Source organism: Asterias amurensis, chromosome 16 (assembly GCF_032118995.1).
Source record: "Asterias amurensis chromosome 16, ASM3211899v1".
NCBI classification, from domain to species: domain Eukaryota; kingdom Metazoa; phylum Echinodermata; class Asteroidea; order Forcipulatida; family Asteriidae; genus Asterias; species Asterias amurensis.
In genome coordinates, this window is record NC_092663.1 from 16750882 (window position 1) to 16771549 (window position 20668).

Here is a 20668-nt window from a genome sequence, read left to right on the forward strand (position 1 = left end):
GAGTTGACGGAGGTACCTGCACTGGGGTTCAATAGACCTTTATCACGCTGCCTCCATCTTGGTCATGTTCCTCGTATCGAATATCAATAATGAATGCTAATAATCATTTTGCAATTAGGAACCAGACTATTTCGTTCTTCCAGCCTCGGTTTGGTAACATTTGTATCAATGGGATAAATTCAAGATGGCTGCACCGTGATAAGGGTCTATTGGGGATGTTTATGGTTAATGTGTAACTGATACGGTGAAGGTTTAGTGTCGGATCTCAAGTGAGACAGATCCTATCACCGAGTAGAACATTTCAGAAGAATTTGTTCAAGGTTTCCTTTGAATATGATGAGGAAATGTATTGGAAAGATATCATTTTATTGTGACAGGTATTTTGAATAGACAAAGTGGACAAAAATAAAAACACGGATGGGACTGTAAGTAATAATAAGTTGTATTAAAGTGATTGCAACGTAGCCGAGGGGGAAAAACAATAAAAGAGAAGAGGATGAACATGTCAAATGAAGTGTGAAAACGAAAATAGAAATTATTTTAGATGTCCGAGTTGGAGAATTGGATAAGTGGTTAAATCAAGAAATGTCTGTTGATAACATCGATTCACAACAAAGAAAGACCGGATGAATGTTGTTGTGGTGTTTATTAAGCAACGAACAGAGTACTGCAACAAACGGAGTAAAAACAATTACCATAGTTGGAGGTTTCAGTGACAACATGTGATTTATTTATTTTTAAGGTGAGGGTATTTTTCTGAGGAGCGATTTGGAAGAAGTTGTGGAACAATCGGGAGGAGAGTCACAATGGTGATGAGTTGATCAATTTATGCTTGTTTATTTATTTCGTTTGTTTATTAAATTTTATTTTCAAAACAAATTTGAGAGAGAGCGAGGCTGAGAATTGGAGATGTTTGAGGAGTGATGTATAAATACAATTTAAAGGGAATTCTAAAGACCGGGGTGCAACACGAGGAAAATTGTGTAAAAAGACTGGTAAGTGCTGGACCAAAAATAGGAAAGAAAATATATAACGCCCTACAAGGATGCATTTTTGAGAATGTGTGATTTAACGGGTGAAGATGGCGGACTTTACACTGTGTGACGTCATGTGAGAACATGAATTGGTAAAGTTGGAACTTGGAGAGAGCTTGTTGCTAACTCAAACTGGAGACGTATGATGCATGCCTGCAATTTCATCATTGAGAGAGAGAGAGAGAAGGCAAGGCCGTTTTTTATTTTGCAAAGGGCACTTCTTGGAAAGTTTATGTGAATCTTTTGCAGGGGCACTTAGGCCAAGACCTTTGCAACAGATGCCATAATGTCATCCATATCATTTCGGGCATGTAGATGACAATGGTGTTTGCGAACAAGAATAAAAGAGAGGTTTAGTGTGAGTCAATGTGAGGTGAAGTTTAAGATGAAGATGTGTTCCAAATATTTAAATCATATAAAAACAGATGTGTATTAATAATCTGATTTGTTTTGTGACAATGTGTTAACGTGATGGATATTTTGACTCTATATTCATTGCACTTCTTCCAACTTTGTTTCCTGACTCCTGTTATGATAAAAACCAAAGACAGTGTAAAGGCACCAGACTATTTTTACTTCCACCCTCAGTTTGGTAGTGTATATATAAATGAAAGAAAACCAAACTGGCTGGACTTCTTAAGCATCATACATTGAGATATGGTGGCCCTGAAGGGACTTTGCACATCTCAAGTATCTAATTATTGTAAATGTTTGCAATGTGTGATATCTCTTCTGTTACCATAGATAAATTGTTACTCAAAAACGGAAATTAAACTCTTATTTCTTTCTGTCTCGAAGACACGTATAAACATTCTTCTAAGTTTTCCAGTTTTTCCTTATAATATAATAAGTTGATTTGCTTCAGAATTGTGACATTTGTATAATATGAACATAAATAAAAGAATATCAATTTATACACCAAGCTGGCCAAGTCAACATTTGTTTATTTGTTTTATCACTCACTCACTCACTCACTCAGTCGACACAAGTTGTCGCGTTGCCGCATGTTTGAGTCGGGTATAAGGTTTGTTTTGTCCACCCTTGCAAAAAAATGTCATCATTGCTCTATTGTACCTTTAAAGGTTGTGTATTACTCTTAAAATTAATGGCAGTAAAAACCATTTAAGAAGCCTAAAGCAGCGTTTGGTAGTATTAAAGCGTTTGATACCAATCAACCGCTCTCTAAGTATTGCTTGTTATACCACAAGTTTATGCTAAAAGTTATTTTGGTAATTACCAATTGTGTCCAGTCCCTTTAAACTTAAGACACAAATTGTCAACCACTTGAGATGATGGATAACATAGCAGGTCATCAATAAGACGTTTTAGAAGGTATTTATTTTACCCAGCAGACGAGATATCCTGACGTCTTATGACAAGGACCAATTTTGGTGCCGAAATCATCCTACAATTTGTCTTCCGGAAAACGATTAACAAGACACAATTTTCTGGAGGGTAATCATAGCCGAAAGTGGTTTTGAGAAAGCGGGCATGTTTCCAGTTTAAATAACTAGATTTCTTGTAAATGTTTGTCCTCGATCTTTAATTAAAAAGTCGCAATTTCCCGGAGGAAATCACCGGCAAGTGGTTTGGAGAAAGCAAGCATGTTTCCAGTTTAAATAACTACTTATAAGTTTTTGTCTTCAATCTTTAATTAAAAAGTCGCAAGTTTCTGGAGGAAATCTTCGCAAAGTTGTTTCGAAAAAGCAGATTTGATACAGTTTTAATAATATCTATTATTAGCTTTTGTCGTCAATCTTTAGGGCATAAAACTATACTTCTTAGAAATTTACATTTGCCCGGAAAAGCCAGACGCCTCTCTAAGCTAACAAACTTTACTAGATGTATGCACTATGTGAGACTCAACACAACAGTTGACGAAAACCTTAATAGTGTAGACACGTTTTATACAACGCCATGGTGGCGTCAGTTAATGACTTTGAGAAACAAATAAATATCTAAATGAACTTAACACCGTAGTCAATGATGTGCAAACTGACGAACAGTCCAGCCCCAACGATATTACTCATTCAACTTAATGGATAATAATATGAAAATTTAATGAAATTCTACTAACTACACTTAAGGAAAGACTGTCCTTCATAATGGCATGTGTCATTGAACGGTTCATTAAACAATGGACAATTGTTGCTGGAAACAAAGAAAAAACATGAAAGACAAAAGGCTGCAGGATAATGGTTGCTTTGAGATGTTAGATTAACTGGAAGGATCAACTAACCAGGCATGAGGCTATTCATAAAAACATAACATAAAAATTGTAATGCGTTTGGGTTTTTTCTTTTTACGTCATTATTTATTCCAGGTGTGGCGGTTTCAGTCTTCCGCCGTGTTCAGTTTTCCGGGACTCAGTACGGCACTAACAATTGACTACTTTCGCTTGCTGTGCGCAGGCGTCACATGACGTAATGTTACCTTGTTTTGTCATTTGGAAACTGAACACGGCGGAAAGTTGAAACCGCCACACCGGTTTGATCACTTGCCAATAAGGCCCCATGTTTGGATCCCTGTACGTTTGTACAGTGCTTGCCAATGTTACATGAAAAGCGCCAGACTGTTAAATCTTGAAGCCATGGTTTTGCAACACGTGGTGAACAAATGGGACGACCATTGGTCCACTCTTAAACAGCCAGGGAAATGTTCATTGTAAGGCCAATAAAATTATCACAGGGTCAATTTTACGGTAAGGGTCATGCAAAGGTCATACCATATTTATGCCATGGGGCCAATGTCATGTGACAAGTCCTATATCTGGTGGAAAGGGGCTAAAATTGTCACAGGTCCAATATCACGAGCTATTCAATTTCAATATCATGTTTTATATGAGGCCAATATTATTGTACATGAAATATTATGGTCAATGTTATTCATATAACATATGGATGTAACATGTTCCATATCGGGGGAAAGGAGCTGATAGTATAGGCTCAAGGGTCATAGATCCAATATTATCAGGAGCTATTCAATTTCAATATCATATTTTATTGGGCCATGGTCCATATGGCCATTATTTAGCAAATTAGCATATTATGGACCACGTGGCCAATATAATGGGACCCTGAGGTGATCCATCATTTATTTTATTTCTATGAAGTGACAAGGAAACTGATTTGACGTGAAGCAATTAAGGCAAATTACAGAGCTACCTCCGTTCCAAGATGATGAAAATTGTGGCAATTTAAAAAATGAAGACTGTTTTATGTCATTGGTTGTTATCCTTCAGCGAATAGAGAGAGACCTTTTGCATTGTGTCGTGAGTACAAATTCCCAGCTACAAAAAGACCCAACTAACAGTTCCATTATTTCATAATCCTTGGATTACAGTGAGTTCCTTCAAGTCAAGTCGTCCTTCAAGATTGTCTTTTTGTATCTTTGAAGATAGAAGTTATTATTAAATTATGGCGTCCTAAGATCGTTACCTGCCTTTCTTGCAAATGATCTAAGTGCTTTTTCATCAAGAATCTTGTCTCGTTCTGAGTGGCATTCTTATGGTTTTACTATTGTGTCTTGTGAATTTTTGCCGACAGAGAAAGAAATTAATAACAACTTATTGTACAAGGTTTTTGAAATTAGAAACTCTGCCGATAGACGAATATTCGGTCAATTCATTCGTCGCATGTGACGTCAGATTGTTTATAATGTCGAGTGTCATTACAAATGTGATAAATAAAATATGTTATAATTTTTGTTGGATGGCTTGGTATAATTGAAACAAAATGTACGTAGTTTTTATCATCGTGGCCGGTAAGTACAATTTCAGCACTATTATGATTTATATGCTAGCTTTATAGAATTGAATTAAATGTTTTAATTCATTTAAAGCCAGTGGACACTATTGGTAATTGTCAAAGACTAGCCTTCACAGTTGGTGTATCTCAACATATGCATAAAATAACAAACCTGTGAAAATTTCGGTCATCGAACTAGCGAGATAATAATGAAAGAAAAAACACCCTTGTCACACGAAGTTCTGTGCGTTTAGATGGTTGATTTCGAGACCTCAAGTTCTAAACTTGAGGTATTGAAATCAAATTCGTGGAAAATTACTTCTTTCTCGAAAACTATGGCACTTCAGAGGGAGCCGTTTCTCACAATGTTTTATACCATCAACCTCTCCCCATTACTCGTCACCAAAAAATGTTTTATGCTTATAATTATTTTGAGTAATACCAATAGTGTCCACTGCCTTTAAAATAAGAAAGCTATCATATTATCGTGCTTGCAGTCACAACAGTTCTAAAAGCGAAAAAAGTTAAACACACAGTAAACAAAACCATAAATATTCTATTTTATATGCAGATATTCAAGTAACACACCGACGTCCATCATAATTGCTGGAAAGTACCCGCAACAATATCCAACATATTTATAATTATGCAAATTAGTAAAATGTTACGCCCATTCATTAAGTAATTATCGGCCAATGGGGAACTGATAAACACCTCTTTAGTCCTGCGTCACGTTTAATCACGGCATTATTTTACTATCTCGCTCAGCGCAATAGAGAAGCATGGATAGATCTTACGTGACTACAGTCAGTTTTTAGTTTGCATGCACACTAGACACACGTGCATGTTTCGTACTACAAGTCATAACGTATAATTGCGCGCCAAACATAGCTTTCTCACCTGGGTATCGCTGGGTATCACATCACTAACCACCGTAGAATTTCAACATTTTACCCATCACCAACTTGGACATTGACCATCTACCATGGTTGGACCGACTTCATTTCCATTTTAAAAACTGATATAGATCTCATTGCTATTGCGAGTGGAAATGGATGACAAAGTGCACCTTTAGAGCGGCAGATGTGTATGATAGATTGATAATGAGTTTGGATACTGACGAAAACCGGATCTGTGGAAATTTTTTGGGGTTAAACTTTCACTTTTAGAATCAACAATTTTTTCATTTCGAATTTTGGGGTAAAAAGTCGGTTGTTCACGGTGCCTTGATTTCTTCAACAGAGCGTCGTGTGCTGTGGACTCAAAGACATAGACATACTTCTTAGACAGTGAGAAGAAAGATGCGATTGAGCATTTGAGGAATTCAAATTTTCTTCAGCTGAGCTTCGTGGGGACTGATGGAAAAACTTGTCATCTTAGACAGATGGTAAAAACGATCAGGCGGACTTTTTGAGGAATTCATATTTTCTTCAGCAGAGCCTTTTGAGGAATTTGTATTTTTGTTGCAGTACAACTTGGTACTGAAAGACCTTTCATCTTCAGACGGTAAAGTAAGAACCATCAGATTGAGCTTTTGAGGAATTCATACTTTCTTCGTCATTAGAGAATCTTTGGGACTGAAAGACCATTCATCTTCAGACAGTAAGTAAGAACGATGAGACTAATCTTTTGAGGAATTCATATTCTTCAAGAGGGCATCGTGGGGACCGAAATACCTATCATACAAGATAGTGAAAACGACTTTGACACTGATCTTCTGAGGAATTCTTATTTTCATCGGCACAGCATCGTACGCGTACGGGCCGGAATAACTACATCATAGCCAGTAAATAAGAGGCTGAGCTTTTGAGGAGCTCATAGTTTCTTCAGCAGAGCATCTTTTGAACTTAGACTTATCGTCCAAGACAGTGAGTAACGACTGAGAGACTGAGTTTTTGAGGAACTCATATTTTTTTCAGCAGAGCATCGTATGGACTGACAGACCTTTGAGTGATTCGAGTGGTATCTAAATTGAACATGGATAACTTGACCACACTGACTGTTTTAGATGAACCAACCCAGCGGCCTGACGCCATAGTGTACCCTAGCTATGCATACCGTGTAGTGTACGCCACTCTCATCTTTATGATATCCGCGATCGGTATCGTGGGTAACACTTTCGTCATCCTCGCTGTCATCTTCTACAAGAAACTCCGCACTAAAACTAATGTCTTTGTGGTCAATCTGAGCGGGGCTGACCTCTTTAACTGTTTGAATCTACCGTGGATGGGGTTCGCTATTCTTAGCGAGGATGGCTGGAAGTTACCCGAGTGGATTTGTAGTGTAGCAGCGATAGCTTTACTCGTGTCCATCGGCTCCGGTTTGTATAGTCTCGGTGGTATTGCGCTGTGCCGTTGTGCATTGGTGACAATGAACCCAACAGAATATCAGACTTTCCTGACACGAAGGAGACTAGGCTTCCTCGTGGCTATCGTATGGGCCGTACCGATTAGTCTCACTCTCCTGCCGTTGACAATCGATTTGACATTCATGGGATTCAATGATAAATATGATATGTGTATTTGGAGTACTTCGCATTGGTTCTCAATGACTTTTAATGTCATTGTGTCGATCTGTTGCTTTCCGTTGCCGCTGTCCGTCATCGTGGTCTCGTACGCCAAGATCTGGCGTCATGTTCGCCAGCACGCTCGCCGTATGGCCCGGGTGTCGGCACCTACCGTGTCGAGAATCGTAGAAGGGAATGGAGCGCGTAAAACCGCCGTCAACCGACGTCAAATGGCCGTCACCATCAACATGCTCATCGTTATCTGTATCTTCTTGTTCTGCATCACACCGTACAGTATGTTGACGGTCTTACCCGGTGGTGAGGCCATTGTGCCGGCGTTTGGTGTGGTCCTTCTCAGCAACAGCTGTATTAACCCGCTAATTTACGGCATACGGCATCCGGACTTTAAGCTGGCGTTTAAGAAAATTCTGAGGTGCAAAACTCAAGAATTGGGTTCTGAGCGGAGTAGAGGACGTTAACATCAACTTAGAATCTTTGGTCAAAGCGAACAATCCTCGATCCTCAATTAAGCATCCTCCTGAAGACGAGCAGAGTGCACTGTCCGAAACGTCGAGACCAAAACCGGTTCTTCTCGGAGCACTCCCCCTCCCCCCAAAAAAGAGACTATTATGGTTGTCACCACAAATTTACAAGTTGCTTCTTACAATCAAAGCTTCAAACACCACTTAAACCTCTAGTCGATAATACCGGTAAAAAGTGTTGAAATCATTTAAACAGGAGTGAAAGAAACACATAGGAAAAATGTAACAAATGTTTCGGAGCTTCAAACTGTTTGAAATGTTGTATCATCAATTACATTTGTTTCGTAATGTTCAAGTTGCCACTGACCTGTGCCAAATTTCAAAGAGCTAGCTGCAAAGTAGCTAAGCGCTTATGTCTACCCGAATGATTACCAGTCGCAATACCGAGTCACGTGTACAAATTATGACTTGTATCCTGCTCCTTTTTGCTTTTAGCAGAAAAATGTAAAGCATTTTTCCTTAAAAGCACGAAGCAGTTTTTCCTTAAGCAGCTCTATGATGATGGGCCCAAGCCTCTTTCTACTTGTGCAGAGGCTGTCACTATAATAAGACATCCATTTTCGATAGGTTAAATCGTTTTATATTCCAAATGCATAATAATAGAGCACAGCTGGATCACATGCGATGATTTCAATCCACCTGACTCCTCGTCTTGATTGAAAATGTCTAAATGGAGATCGTTATTGAGTTATCCTAATGATGCACCCACAATATGCTGTTGTATTCAGTATACCGGGAACTAGTTCTGCTTCTAGCTACCTCGTATCGATGTGTTCATGGGGCAATCATACAAAAATTACAGGCTTGAATTTACATGGGAGGGGGTATCTATTGGCCGGGGCTCAATTTCATAAAGCTGCTTAAGCACAACAACTAGCTAAGCACAACAAAATTATTCTTACCAGAATAAGGTTACCAGCCAAACTACCAATGCACATGTACAGTGTGTGGCTGGTATCCTGCTCATTTTTGCTTAGCAGATTTGTTTTCAGAAATATTTTCTGATTGAGCAGCTCTTTGAAATTAGGCCGTTTGCCATTATAGACTTTTCGGTTTTCCCAGTGCCCTTTGCAAAATGATGTTGACCCTGGCCTTTAAGATGAAATTCCAGACCCCGAGTTGTCGACACATTCTCATTACTCTAATTGAATCAATAATAAGGTACAGTGTTAGCCAAACTGCTGCTAATGGTAATATCTGGGAATCGATATAATAATGTATAAAAATGGTTGTAGTTATAACTTCTGCTAAGTGTACTTTACATCTTTAAAAAAAAAAGTACAGCATTGGCAGTGTCAGCAAAACTGCTGCTTAATGACATCATACTTAATATTTTTGAACCAATGTAAGGTAAAGCAATGGTAGTATGGATACTACTTCTGCTTATAATGTACATGATGTCTTTGAATCAAGATAAGGTACAGCATTTGTAGTGTCAGCAAAACTGCTGCTAAATGATATATTTAGTATCTGTGAATCAATGTAAGTTTTATTAGTGGTTATATTGATACAACTTCTGCTATTAATTATTTATTTGAATCAATAAAAGGTACATTACTTGTGTTTTCAGCAAACTGCTGTTAATGATACTTAATATATTTAAATCAATATAAAGGTACATCATGGTTGTATTTATACAAACTTTGCCATTGCACACATAAATCAACTTTGGTAAACCAATGGTAGTATTGATACAACTTATGCTAATAATGAACAGAATATCTTTGAATCAAGACAAGAAACAGCATGTGTAGTGTCAGCAAAACTGCTGCAAAATGATTATATATTTGAATCAACATAAGTTATATCAGTGGTTATATCGATACATTTTTGCTTAGTAATATCTCTTTGAATTTGGGTACAGTATTGGTAGTGTCAGCAAAACTGCTGTTAACGATGAATCAAGATATTAAGGTATATCAATGGTTTGATACATATTATGCTTACATCTATATCTTTGAATCAATATTATTATTATTATTATTATTATTATTATTATTATGGTTTATTATTAAAAAAACAAAAAAAACAATCGTACGCCGTTGGCTGAAATAACTTTGTTTTACACAAGGTAGTTCGGGTGTCAGCAAACTGCTACTATTGGTTAAATAGACGAGGTGACCTAAAGTATATTAACATAACTCGTTATTTTATTTGCCTTGAGGCAATGTACATACTATACTGCAGTAGTGGTTAAAATGTTTCCAACAAACTGTCTTTGTTGATTTTCGCATCACAATTCCAGCCACAAACAGTGAATAGCGACCGAGGTTGTTTCTACACTATAATAAGTGGGTCATTTTATGTGCTGGGGTTTATTGCATCAAACCAAAACATTGTCACTAGTAATTAGATTGTCTTCTGCTACGACACAAAGGAATAAACAACTGGGGCCAGCAATTGCATTTTCTTTGATCAAGCGCTGGTTTATGTAGTTCTGTGGCGATATGTGTCATAAACGATACTGAAAAGATTCATGGTTGGGGCCTACAGTTTTAATTTTAAAATATAACATTTTAAATATGGACCAAAACATTCAAGGTTAAAGCCAGAGGTGTCTGGGTGTCTTTTGGACACCCTGTTTTGAAATTGGAGACCCGGCCTCTTTTATCTGTCATGTGCATGTACATGTAAATATATTTTAAGTGAACAATTTGGACACATCGTTTTTAAATTTCAAGCAAATTTTGACACCCTTTTACAAAATGCTGGGTAACCAACAGAAAAAGGGTCAATTTCGTAAAATAAAATAAATCATGTATTAGTACTTTTTTGTTACTTTGAAGGCAATAAGTTTACATGTTTTAATGTGGACCATTCATTCATAGTTTGAGTGTTACACCGTTTTTTAGCAATCATAGATTGATGCGATCTTTGTTAATTATTGACGATCATTGCGAATGAAATCATTGAGGTATAAACAGGTTCTTGACCTAATTTCATTAATCTGTTTTAAGAAACTACTGCTCAACAAATTTATTTGCTAAGCAAAAATTAGATGGGGCACCTCCTACAACATTGTAAACTTCATGTCATTTTGGCTGGTAACCTGTTTCTGTTAAGCAGTTCATTTCTGTGCTTAGCAAATTATTGTGTTTACAGGTTTGATGAAATTGGGCACTGGTTGGTTATGAACCTGCAGCTCAGTTGAAAATTATAGTGTTTAAATGTAGCAAATTATCTTTATTAAAAGTGCCTTTTTGTAAAACAAGTAATTTGGGGAACATTATTTTTTTACACAATTGATTTTGGGGACACTCAGTTTGGAAGATTATTTACCGCAAAGTGACTTGAGTTTGTTTGATATGAAAGGATTGGCTAACAGTAATTTATAGTTTAAATAATGGTGGGTGGATATTGTTTTTTTTTTATTTTCCAGTTCTCATACGCAAAGCATAAACAATTTTGATTTCTTAGCACTCGTTAAAATAAGTGCTCAGAAAAGAAAAGAGTTAATTTGTTTTAGGTAGCAATGTAACTATCGCTTTGTGAGGTTGAAGACACTGGACGCTATTGGTAATTGTCAAAGACCAGTCTTCTCACTTGGTGTATCTCAACATATGCAGAAAATAACAAACCTAGTATGAAAAATTGAACTCAATTGGTCGTCGAAGCTGCGAGATATAGAAAAAAACCTTTGTCACACGAAGTTGTGTGCTTTCAGATAGTTGATTTCGGGACCTCAAAATATAATTCTGAGGTCTCGGAATCAAATTCGTGGAAATTTACTTCTTTCTCGACTACGTTACTATTCAGAGGGAGCTGTTTCTCACAATGTTTTATACTTCCAACAGCTATCCATTGCTTGTTACCAAGTTAGTTTTTATGCCAACAATTATTTTAAGTAATTACCAATAGTGTCCAGTGCCTTTAAACTCTCACTTTCTCGGTTGTGGGTTTTTGTAATTAATTTAAAAAAAATGTCATGGTTCACGTTAAATGCCTTAAGTTAGTCAAATACTCTGAAGCCATTTGGCAAATTGGTCAACTATTTTTATTTTCATTTAACAATTATTTTTAAATGATATAAATATGCTATTGTTATTGTGTGTTCCTTTAGTCATTTACGTATGCTCGTTTCGAGAATAATATTATAATGCCAATCAAATGAAATGACAGGTAAATGTAATATATAAAAAATGTCCCTTGCCCAATACAAAGAGGTTTGCTCTTAATAAAAACAACAATTATTGTTCCTCCAAGGTTGGAATTCCCGTCTAGTGCGATTCAAATCCAGATATCCACCTACTTAAATTGGAGCGTGCATTCCGCCTCATTTAATAGCTTGCATTCCTTTCTAAGAACTGACCTCTATTATTACCGGTCTTGTAATAACTACATAATAGAGTTATACAGCAATGAGAAACTGACAATTGAAACGACATAATAGTAAACGCAATATGACACACATTATTATACTGTTATAAGTATACAGAATTATTATTTTCTAATTAAGGTAGAGAATTCCGCTCACTACATGCAGTCATGCATTTCATTGTTCGAAATGTTTATTAATAAAAAAAATAAGTGTACCAAACTTTATTGGAAGTAGATCATTATTGTTTTGGCCGCGTTTGTGGGATAGATAAAGACACTTTTAAAGTAATTTGGAAACTAATTGTGCAACCCACAGCTATACCTCCCACGCCTCTCTTTTTTCAAAGTAAACAGATGCAAATACCGTCTGGTCATTGCCGTGGTGCCCCTTGAAAATTCCAATAGAAATTTACAATTTCCTCATAGGGTGCACCCTTCAAGGAGGAATGCCTTGGTGCCAAGTTGCCCTTTCAAAACACAGCATCAGGCTTGCCCTCCTGGGGCAAGAGGAGGGCGTCTTTGACGTCCTAAAAAGAGGAGACTTATGAGCCCCAAGACAGCGACTGAAAGGACCGAGCCCCCCCCCCCCCCCCCCCCCCTCCACCCTCTACACCCACCCTCATCAGCCATGACCCATGGTAGCATTAAATGCACTGGACATCTTTGGTAATATATTGTCAAAGAACTGTATTCTCACTCGGTGTATTCGAACATAATGCATAAAATAACAAACCTATGACAATTATTGGTCATCGAAGTTCCAAGAGAATTAATGAAAGAAAAAACACCCTTGTTGCATAAATTTTGCGTGCTTTCAGTTGCATAATAAAATACTTCAGCTCAAGTCTTTCATTATTTGAGTGAGAAATTACCCCCATCTCACAAACTGCATTATTTTAAAGAGGGAGCCGTTTCTCACAACAGCTCTCCGTCGCTGGTTACCAAGTAGGTATGCTAACAATTACTTTGAGTAATTACCAATAGTGTTCAGTGCTGTTACCAATAATTATTAATCACACACACTGGTGTTTGATTTTATTGCTACAATAAATCGTCTCGAGAGTCCCTCTTCTAGTGCACAAAACCATATGCTCGGCAACGTGCCAGCCAATAACTTGGCATGCCTGAAATCCGATTAGTTAGGACACCACTTTTCCAAAGAGTATAAAGGGCAAGTTCTAGAAACTGCATTCATAAGTCAACAATGTAGCCTTAATGCCTAAAATTCCACTAGTATACGCGCTTCATAGTTGAGTATGCCCAAGTTATAACAGCTACATTAAAATGTGGCTCTGCACGGGTGCGGCAGGGAAATCCGTCAACCGACCGGAGATTCTGATTAGGCCTATCAAAGCTAGACGCCTTTCTAATTGTCTAAGACCAGTGTTCTCACACAGGCCCTTTCCCAACGTCATGCATACAAAACAAATCTGTGAACCTTTGCACAAGTGTGCTTTCAGATGCCTACTAACGTAACATAACAGGCTTCAGAAATTCAGGCTCTTTCTCCCAAACTAAGTTCCCGGGGAGCTGTTTCTCACAACGAGTAATATTATCGACAGCTCTCCTTTGCCCCTTACCAAGTTTTATGATGATAACGAAACGGATTAAAATGAGGGCGCTACAGAAGAATTACAGGCAGTTTGCCAATGATGTGGGACGGTCTCCGAGGCTGGGGAAAAATCAAGCTCCTGCCATCATCACACACCGGCCCGATATCAGTTCAAAGGAATGAAATTTTGTTAGTGTTTTTTACTGGCTTTGTAATAAAAAGGGCATGCTAAACAATGGCTTACCTTAGCTTGCTGGACCGACTTCCTCATTTTGGGCTTTTCATTTAAACATCATCTTATCCAGTCCGAAAATCCCAGTGGATTGCTGCATGATACTGTGTATGTAGGCCTCATGTTCCAAATCCATTTTGACTATTCGAACAATGATCTTGTGCAGTCCTACAACTTACAATGATGGTATGTTTATGTCTGCAAAATGTTTTAAGATGAGAGGTCATTCATGGTGAGCCCATCCAGCATGTCCGCAAAGAGTAGACCCAGTGACTGGGGCGCTAGATTCCTTTTTTCGAAATTTTGACATTATCGGTCGGGAACAACAGGAAAAGTTTATAGCAAACACGTGTTTTGAATCCGCGCGGGACAATAACACCTACTTTTCTGCAAGAAGTCGCCCGAACACCGACTCGACCGTAAAATGACCCGACCATAAACTGACTCGACTGAATACAAAACCTTAGGGCCTACTGTAAGTTAATGGTCGAGTTGACTCGGACAAGCATCATCGTTTGGCGAGTTGGCCATAGACCTTTTCGCAAATACTGGGGCGCGCGCGTAAAGCTTGGAATTAGGTGCATTGTGGTCTAGCTTATTACAAATTTGATTCATATATATCCCACAATGCACCTCATTCAACAGTCTGCGCTTGCGCATTGGTATTTGCGATAAGGTCTATCTCTCTCCAGAGAGAAGTTGAACAGCGCCCTCTATTGGTGTCAGATTTCCTTATTATCAGCTGGCGTTTTGAGCAGACGACAAATCAAAGGGTGTACTACACGGTAAGTTCCGGGGTTTTTATTCTGTTTTAAAATACAAGGTTACTTGATTGCCTAATTTTAAGGGATATTTTCTTCCTTAAAAGAGGGTCACATTTTCTAGATGGAGAGTATGCCTTTGTTTCTACATGTATGCCCTAAGCGAATAAGTTATTTTGCTGAAAAGAAAACATATTTTTTGTTAAAAATAAAATGGCATGCACGTACGTACACAACACCTGTGACCACGTCCACAGTCCAGCACACTGAGGAGTCAAGCTACAGATGTGATGATGTGCAGGTACTGGCTGCATACGATAATGCAAAATAGAGTGCGATTTGTACTACTCCTAACTGAGCTATCGTCTAAGAGTAAGACTCTAGCGGAACGAACCTCATACATGTCATACTATTATAGACATTATTTTATATAGTTTTATAGTTAGGAATATATTTGTACATAGGGATAGTGCTTTGAGTTATATGCTAATAATGCTTAGGCTTACGAAAGTGATGGAACTTATTAACATTAAGAAACAGTTGTCCCGTCCCCTGCTTTGATTACAAGTTCAATGCCAGTTTGTTTTAATACACAATCAGAAATGGCACAAATTTGGGCAAAATTAAAGTAAGATTGTGTTTTGTAAACCTCAGATCAGAGTCAGACAGTTATTTTGTACTGTCGCTAATTTTACTACATAACTTCTTTTTTTCTGTCTTGTTAAAGAAACCTTTCTATCTAGTGCCCATAATGGAAAGAGTAACATTGGGAGACAGCCACTTAGCAGTATCACCAATCTGTGTAGGAACGTGGCAGTTTAATGGTGGAGTAGCAGATGAAACGTGGCCAGCACAGGATGAAAATGTAAAATTTAAAATTATTTTGCCAATTTTTTCTGTGAAACATTCATTGACTAGTATCGTTGCGATGATCGGGAGGATCAATGATTACAATCGCAACTACGACTACTCATGTCATTGAGCCAAACAATAAACTGTTGTAGTTTTTAGTCTTTATCTTCATTATTTGGTTTTAATTTTTTATTTTTTATATGTTTTTATTCCACCAATCAGGTTTCTCGGGCAATTGTTGACAAGGCGATTGAGCTAGGTGTTAACTTCTTTGACACGGCAGAGGTGAGAAATTAATTGTTATTTACATCTAATTAAATTACTTTTACATTCATTATATATTTTTTTTATTGAGTAGATGATTTTACCATTAAGGAAACTCGGCAAACTTCCACCAGGGGATATTAGTGCCAAGCTGGCAGGACCAATCTCTGTAATACAAACATTAGTTTAATGTCATTGCACAAATCAATGAGCTGTCATTCAGCAACATTGTGAGATCAGCGGTTAGCTTGGTAGGATTCGAACTCACAACCTTGTGATTGCAAGTCTGAAGGTGACCCCCACCACGATAGAGCAAAGAAAACATAATTTCTGTATTAAAATTTGTTTTCTTTCTCGCTCTCAATGCCAATGCATTTGAAATTTAAAAGAGCAAATAGAAAATTTCTTCAGTATTTCAGTTTCTGATTTTCTCTTTTCTTATTCTCAACAGGCCTACGGGAATCACAACTCAGAGAAAGTTCTTGCCAGATGTCTTGCTGGACGTAGGAGAGACGTCATCATTGCATCCAAGTTTGGACGTCATGTCGGAGGATCGGTTAAAGAATACACTGCCACTGACATTGATCAAGTATGGCTGATCTTAAAGCTTTTCTGATGTGTTTACTCATTCACTCACTCTGTCGACCCAAGTGGCTACTTGAGAAAAGCGCGATAATACATTTTCCACACATCACACTCCCTCATGCAGCCGGCTAGTTCAATCGTAGTCTCCAACCCTGTATCTTCATTCATCATCTTCGTCATGTTCTTGATTGGCCTCCCTCTGCTTGGTTATCCATGTTTTGGCTCCAATAGGATCACCCTACATAATGGTAGGTCTGGATGCCTGACACAGTGCCCAGCAAGGCTTTGACGTTTTGACTTTATCTTCTCCAAGATGACTATACAGAATGACTAAGACACCCAATTCTTATTTTTATTTTGCCTTTATTTGTTTCAGGCCATTACAGACAGTCTTCAAGCTCTGCAAACAGACTACATTGACTTGTACCAGGTAAATCTAAAGTTTATTGTAATTTTTAGATGTTTGAGTTGTCCTCCATAGGTCAGACCTTGTGATGTAAGACCCAAGTCTTACAAGACAGTCCCCATACCCATGTGAGAGAGTCAATGTCTTCCATGAAGATCAAAACCAAATGTTGTCCTTGAAGAGGGATGGCTCTCTATAGGGTTCTGTCCTGAATTGCTGTCCATAACTCTGCTGTCTCCAGTCTGGTGTCTTTCTTCAAAACATCTTAGTAGGTATTCCACCCTTCCTGTGTCCTTGTTTTGGTTCACAGTGCAGACTCCTTGCTCCTACTACAGTGCACAGCAAGACTTATCACTCAAACTTTGCAAGTCTGCATACAGCTCTGTGTTTGTCATCCGCTGTTCCCAGTTAAAATTTATGACTGTCCTGACTTACACCATCCTGTATAATCATCTTCCTTTTGAATTAATTGTACTTCAGGTCCATTGGTCAGTGAACATGAAAGACGTGAATGAAACGGTAGTAGAGTTGAAACGGCAGCAGGCTTTGGGTCGTATCAAACATTACGGAATCTGTAACTTTGGATCGTCCAGCATCAAGGACATGTTCACAGCTGGTGGAAAACCCTGCTCATTACAGGTGACTGTAATCAGTCGAGGTTATATTTTTACTTACCGGTACTAAAGCTCGCTGCATATTTTGTTTCCCTTGTCCTTTCAAAAACGAAGCATTAGGACGGGCCTCCAGAAGCAAGAGGACAAATTAAAACAACGTTCTATAAGAAGAGACACATGAGTCACCAAAACAGAAAACGATTATTTAGCTCCAGTAAAGGAACAATTCGATTGCAGGGCACAGGTTCGTTTATATTACTAAAGCTCACTTCAGATTTTGGTCATGCCATTGGTAGACATTAACTACAAACCATAGAGTCGTCTTTGTACAAAACCTGCTTTGTGAAAGAGCCGGATCGCTTTACAGTGTACAGTACTAACCAGGGATGAGACATTTCAGTCTTTTATCCGACTTTTTATGTCGGCCTAGTCAAGAAAATCAGCCATAATTGTTGCCACATGTAATATGTAAACAAAATCTGCTCGTTGTTCTACTTCTCTTGTGATGAGGATACTGCTTCTAAAAATTCAGAAAAAATATAACTCTAGAGATTACCAAAAGGTTGAAATGCCGTCATTTCCAAATAGGCCTACATCCTAAAAGTTGCATCCTAGTTTCAGATTTTTTTGTCAGCAAACTGCTGAGGACGTCTTGAACCAAAACTAACCGAGGAGGAGAAAAAGCAGAAAGTAACTTTCTTCTTTGATTGTATACTTCAGGTCCCATACAACCTCCTCTGGCGAGCCATTGAGTTTGACGTCCTACAAACCAGTAAAATACTCGGCCCATCAGTTCTTGCTTACTCTCCACTCCAGCAAGGTTTACTGACAGGACGATTCCACCAAGTATCTGATGTACCTGAGGGACGGCGTAGGACCCGTCATTTCTGTTCTGAGAGTACCTCACTCTCACGTCATGGGCAGATTGGGGCAGAGACTGAAACTTTTAAGGTCTGTTCATTTTATAAAAATAGTATCAATAAATTTTCAGAATTATTTAACTTAAAGTTATAAAGACATTATATACTCAGGCCTTGAAAAACTGGCTCGCACAGCAATTGCCGTGATGCCCTGTGCTTTTTCTGTGGTGCCCTCTGCAAGCGCTTTTCCCCATAGAAGTGCCCCTATCAGAGGAAAACTGCTTTGCCCCTCTAAGAGTGAAGTCTAAGACCTGATCTCTTCTCAGGTCTGGGTTGTGACTGGTCAAGATGAGATTTGAATTGTCGCAAACTTTCACTCTTGTACTTTACCAAAATCATTAAGTGGTACCCGAGAAGAAACAAGAAGTTTTAGACGTGGGAGGAAATACCCAAGAGGTAAAAACCTACACAATCAGGCAGGAAAACCCAATCCACCTGCAAGGTTTCGGTCTAAGGTTGGATTCAAACTGGGGTCCACAGGAGTGAAAGGCAGGGGAAGAAACCACTTAACCAACCTGATCCGCCTAATTGTAATCTTTTAATTGTCATCTTTTACTTGCAGGCAATAAGTGCTATCAGAGAGCTATGTAGCAAGGAGGATATCCCAATGACATCTTCCGCCCTTGCTTGGATTCTGGCTCAGGAGGGTATTGCGTCTGTCGTTGTAGGATGTAGAACACCTCAACAGCTTGAAGATAACTGCAAACTTATCAAATTATCACAGGTATAAAAAAGCTTTTATGGGGGTGTACTCTCTGTTCAGCAGAGTCTGGGTTCGAATCCTGGGCATATTGCTCTCCGTCCTCCGGCTGAGACTTAAGGCCGTTGGCCCCGTGTGTTGTGTAATGCACGCAAAAGAACCCAGTGCACTTATCAAAAAGAGAAGGGTCTCGCCCCGGTGTTTTTGATTTGATTGGCAGCATATTGCACCACAGCACCTTGTAAACCGTTACATGGTGCAATGTCAAGGAATAGGTCTCACACTTCCAAAACGTAGCTCCAGGAAAATACTGAATGTTGGAGCACCTTGAGCCTCACGGAGTGACGGATAAGAGCTCTATATAAGAAGCCACTATTATTTTTGTTATCAATTCATGGTTGGAACTTCTTCTTTTCTAACAAGGAACTTTTGTCTCATTTATTTTTCAGACCATTCTGAAGAAACTTTCTGATTGTACAGCTGCATTGAAAGAGACACTTGGTAGTAACCCAGACATGTGGGCCAAGAACTCAAGATATAAGTAATTTAACATCTTAACCATCAGTGACTTTTAAAGTGAAGTACCGGTACCTTAAAGTAAAGAATGTGATCTCTTATACTGGTTTACTTTGCCATTAGTTGATTTTTTAAAACATGGGGTTTATTTCTAAAACATGGGGTTCTACCACCCACTTTTATGATTATTATTCAGGATTCATGTTTCAGGATAGGTTGAATCTTGTTAGTTAATGCTCTGAGTCTGTTTCTTTACATGTTAAATCAATGTAAAAGAGAAATATTTGTAGCCAGTCAATTGGATCATTATATTGTATATTATGTGTCAAGAAATATTAATCTCCTAGATGGAGGGAAACAATTATGGTTAATGTGCTACCGGTAAATGAGTCAAGCCAAATAATAAATGATTTTAGTTAGACAAAGTTACAACTATTGCTGTAATCAAAGACTTGTTTTAGAACAGTTGACTATTAATTTTGTGGGAAATCAAATGTGATTTTCCTTTTGAGGAACCATAGACTCTTTTTTATTAAACAGCAATTATCCCTGTGGTGCCTTCTGGCTGTGGGGGTATGGCCTTTTTTCCTACCCAAATTTGCGGGCCTGCCAATTATAGTATTTAGTTATGGTTTCATCGAAGTACCCAAGATACTTGACAATAATATATTCTTTCAGTAGCCCGATCGTTTAAATAATGAAGCTTTGTATGTAAAAAAATTTAGATATATTAATCGATTCCATAATCCATTTAAAATTTTACTGTGATGGACAAATAAACAACTTGATTTTAATCATAGTATTAATGTGCTTTACCTTTGAGTAATTTGATACACTGTTTTTCTTAAGTTTCGTAGAAATTTCGATTTGCTACTATTTTGTAGAAGTGAAACAATGAGATGAAAACTATTATTAGATAAAGTGTCAAAAATACATTTGTTATTTGGGTCTTTTTTGTGGTAATCATGATTTGTTTTAAAGTGATCAGGCTTTGAATAAAATTCCACAAAAATATAAAAAGACAGGGTGGATTTATGTAGTAAAAGAAGTATGGGAAATTAAACGTATTTTTGTATTTTTTATTTTGTTTTTAAATTACACTCCCCCCCCCAATATTATAA

The 20668-nt window shown here is 37.9% G+C and overlaps 2 protein-coding genes across 2 annotated transcripts; both read left to right on the forward strand.

Moving 5' to 3' along the window:
* The first annotated feature begins 6757 nt into the window (after nt 1-6757).
* LOC139949218 (histamine H2 receptor-like) lies at nt 6758-7765 on the forward strand. Its single transcript, XM_071947612.1, has one exon. The coding sequence runs from the start codon at nt 6758-6760 to the stop codon at nt 7763-7765; it is 1008 nt and encodes a 335-aa protein (XP_071803713.1).
* Nucleotides 7766-14683: 6918 nt separating this feature from the next.
* LOC139948815 (uncharacterized oxidoreductase YccK-like) lies at nt 14684-20558 on the forward strand. Its single transcript, XM_071947153.1, has 9 exons — nt 14684-14714; nt 15418-15555; nt 15765-15827; nt 16258-16395; nt 16768-16821; nt 17278-17436; nt 18132-18362; nt 18894-19055; nt 19481-20558. The coding sequence occupies exons 2-9, from the start codon at nt 15442-15444 to the stop codon at nt 19574-19576; spliced, it is 1017 nt and encodes a 338-aa protein (XP_071803254.1). The 5' UTR covers nt 14684-14714; nt 15418-15441; the 3' UTR covers nt 19577-20558.
* The last annotated feature ends 110 nt before the right edge of the window (nt 20559-20668 follow it).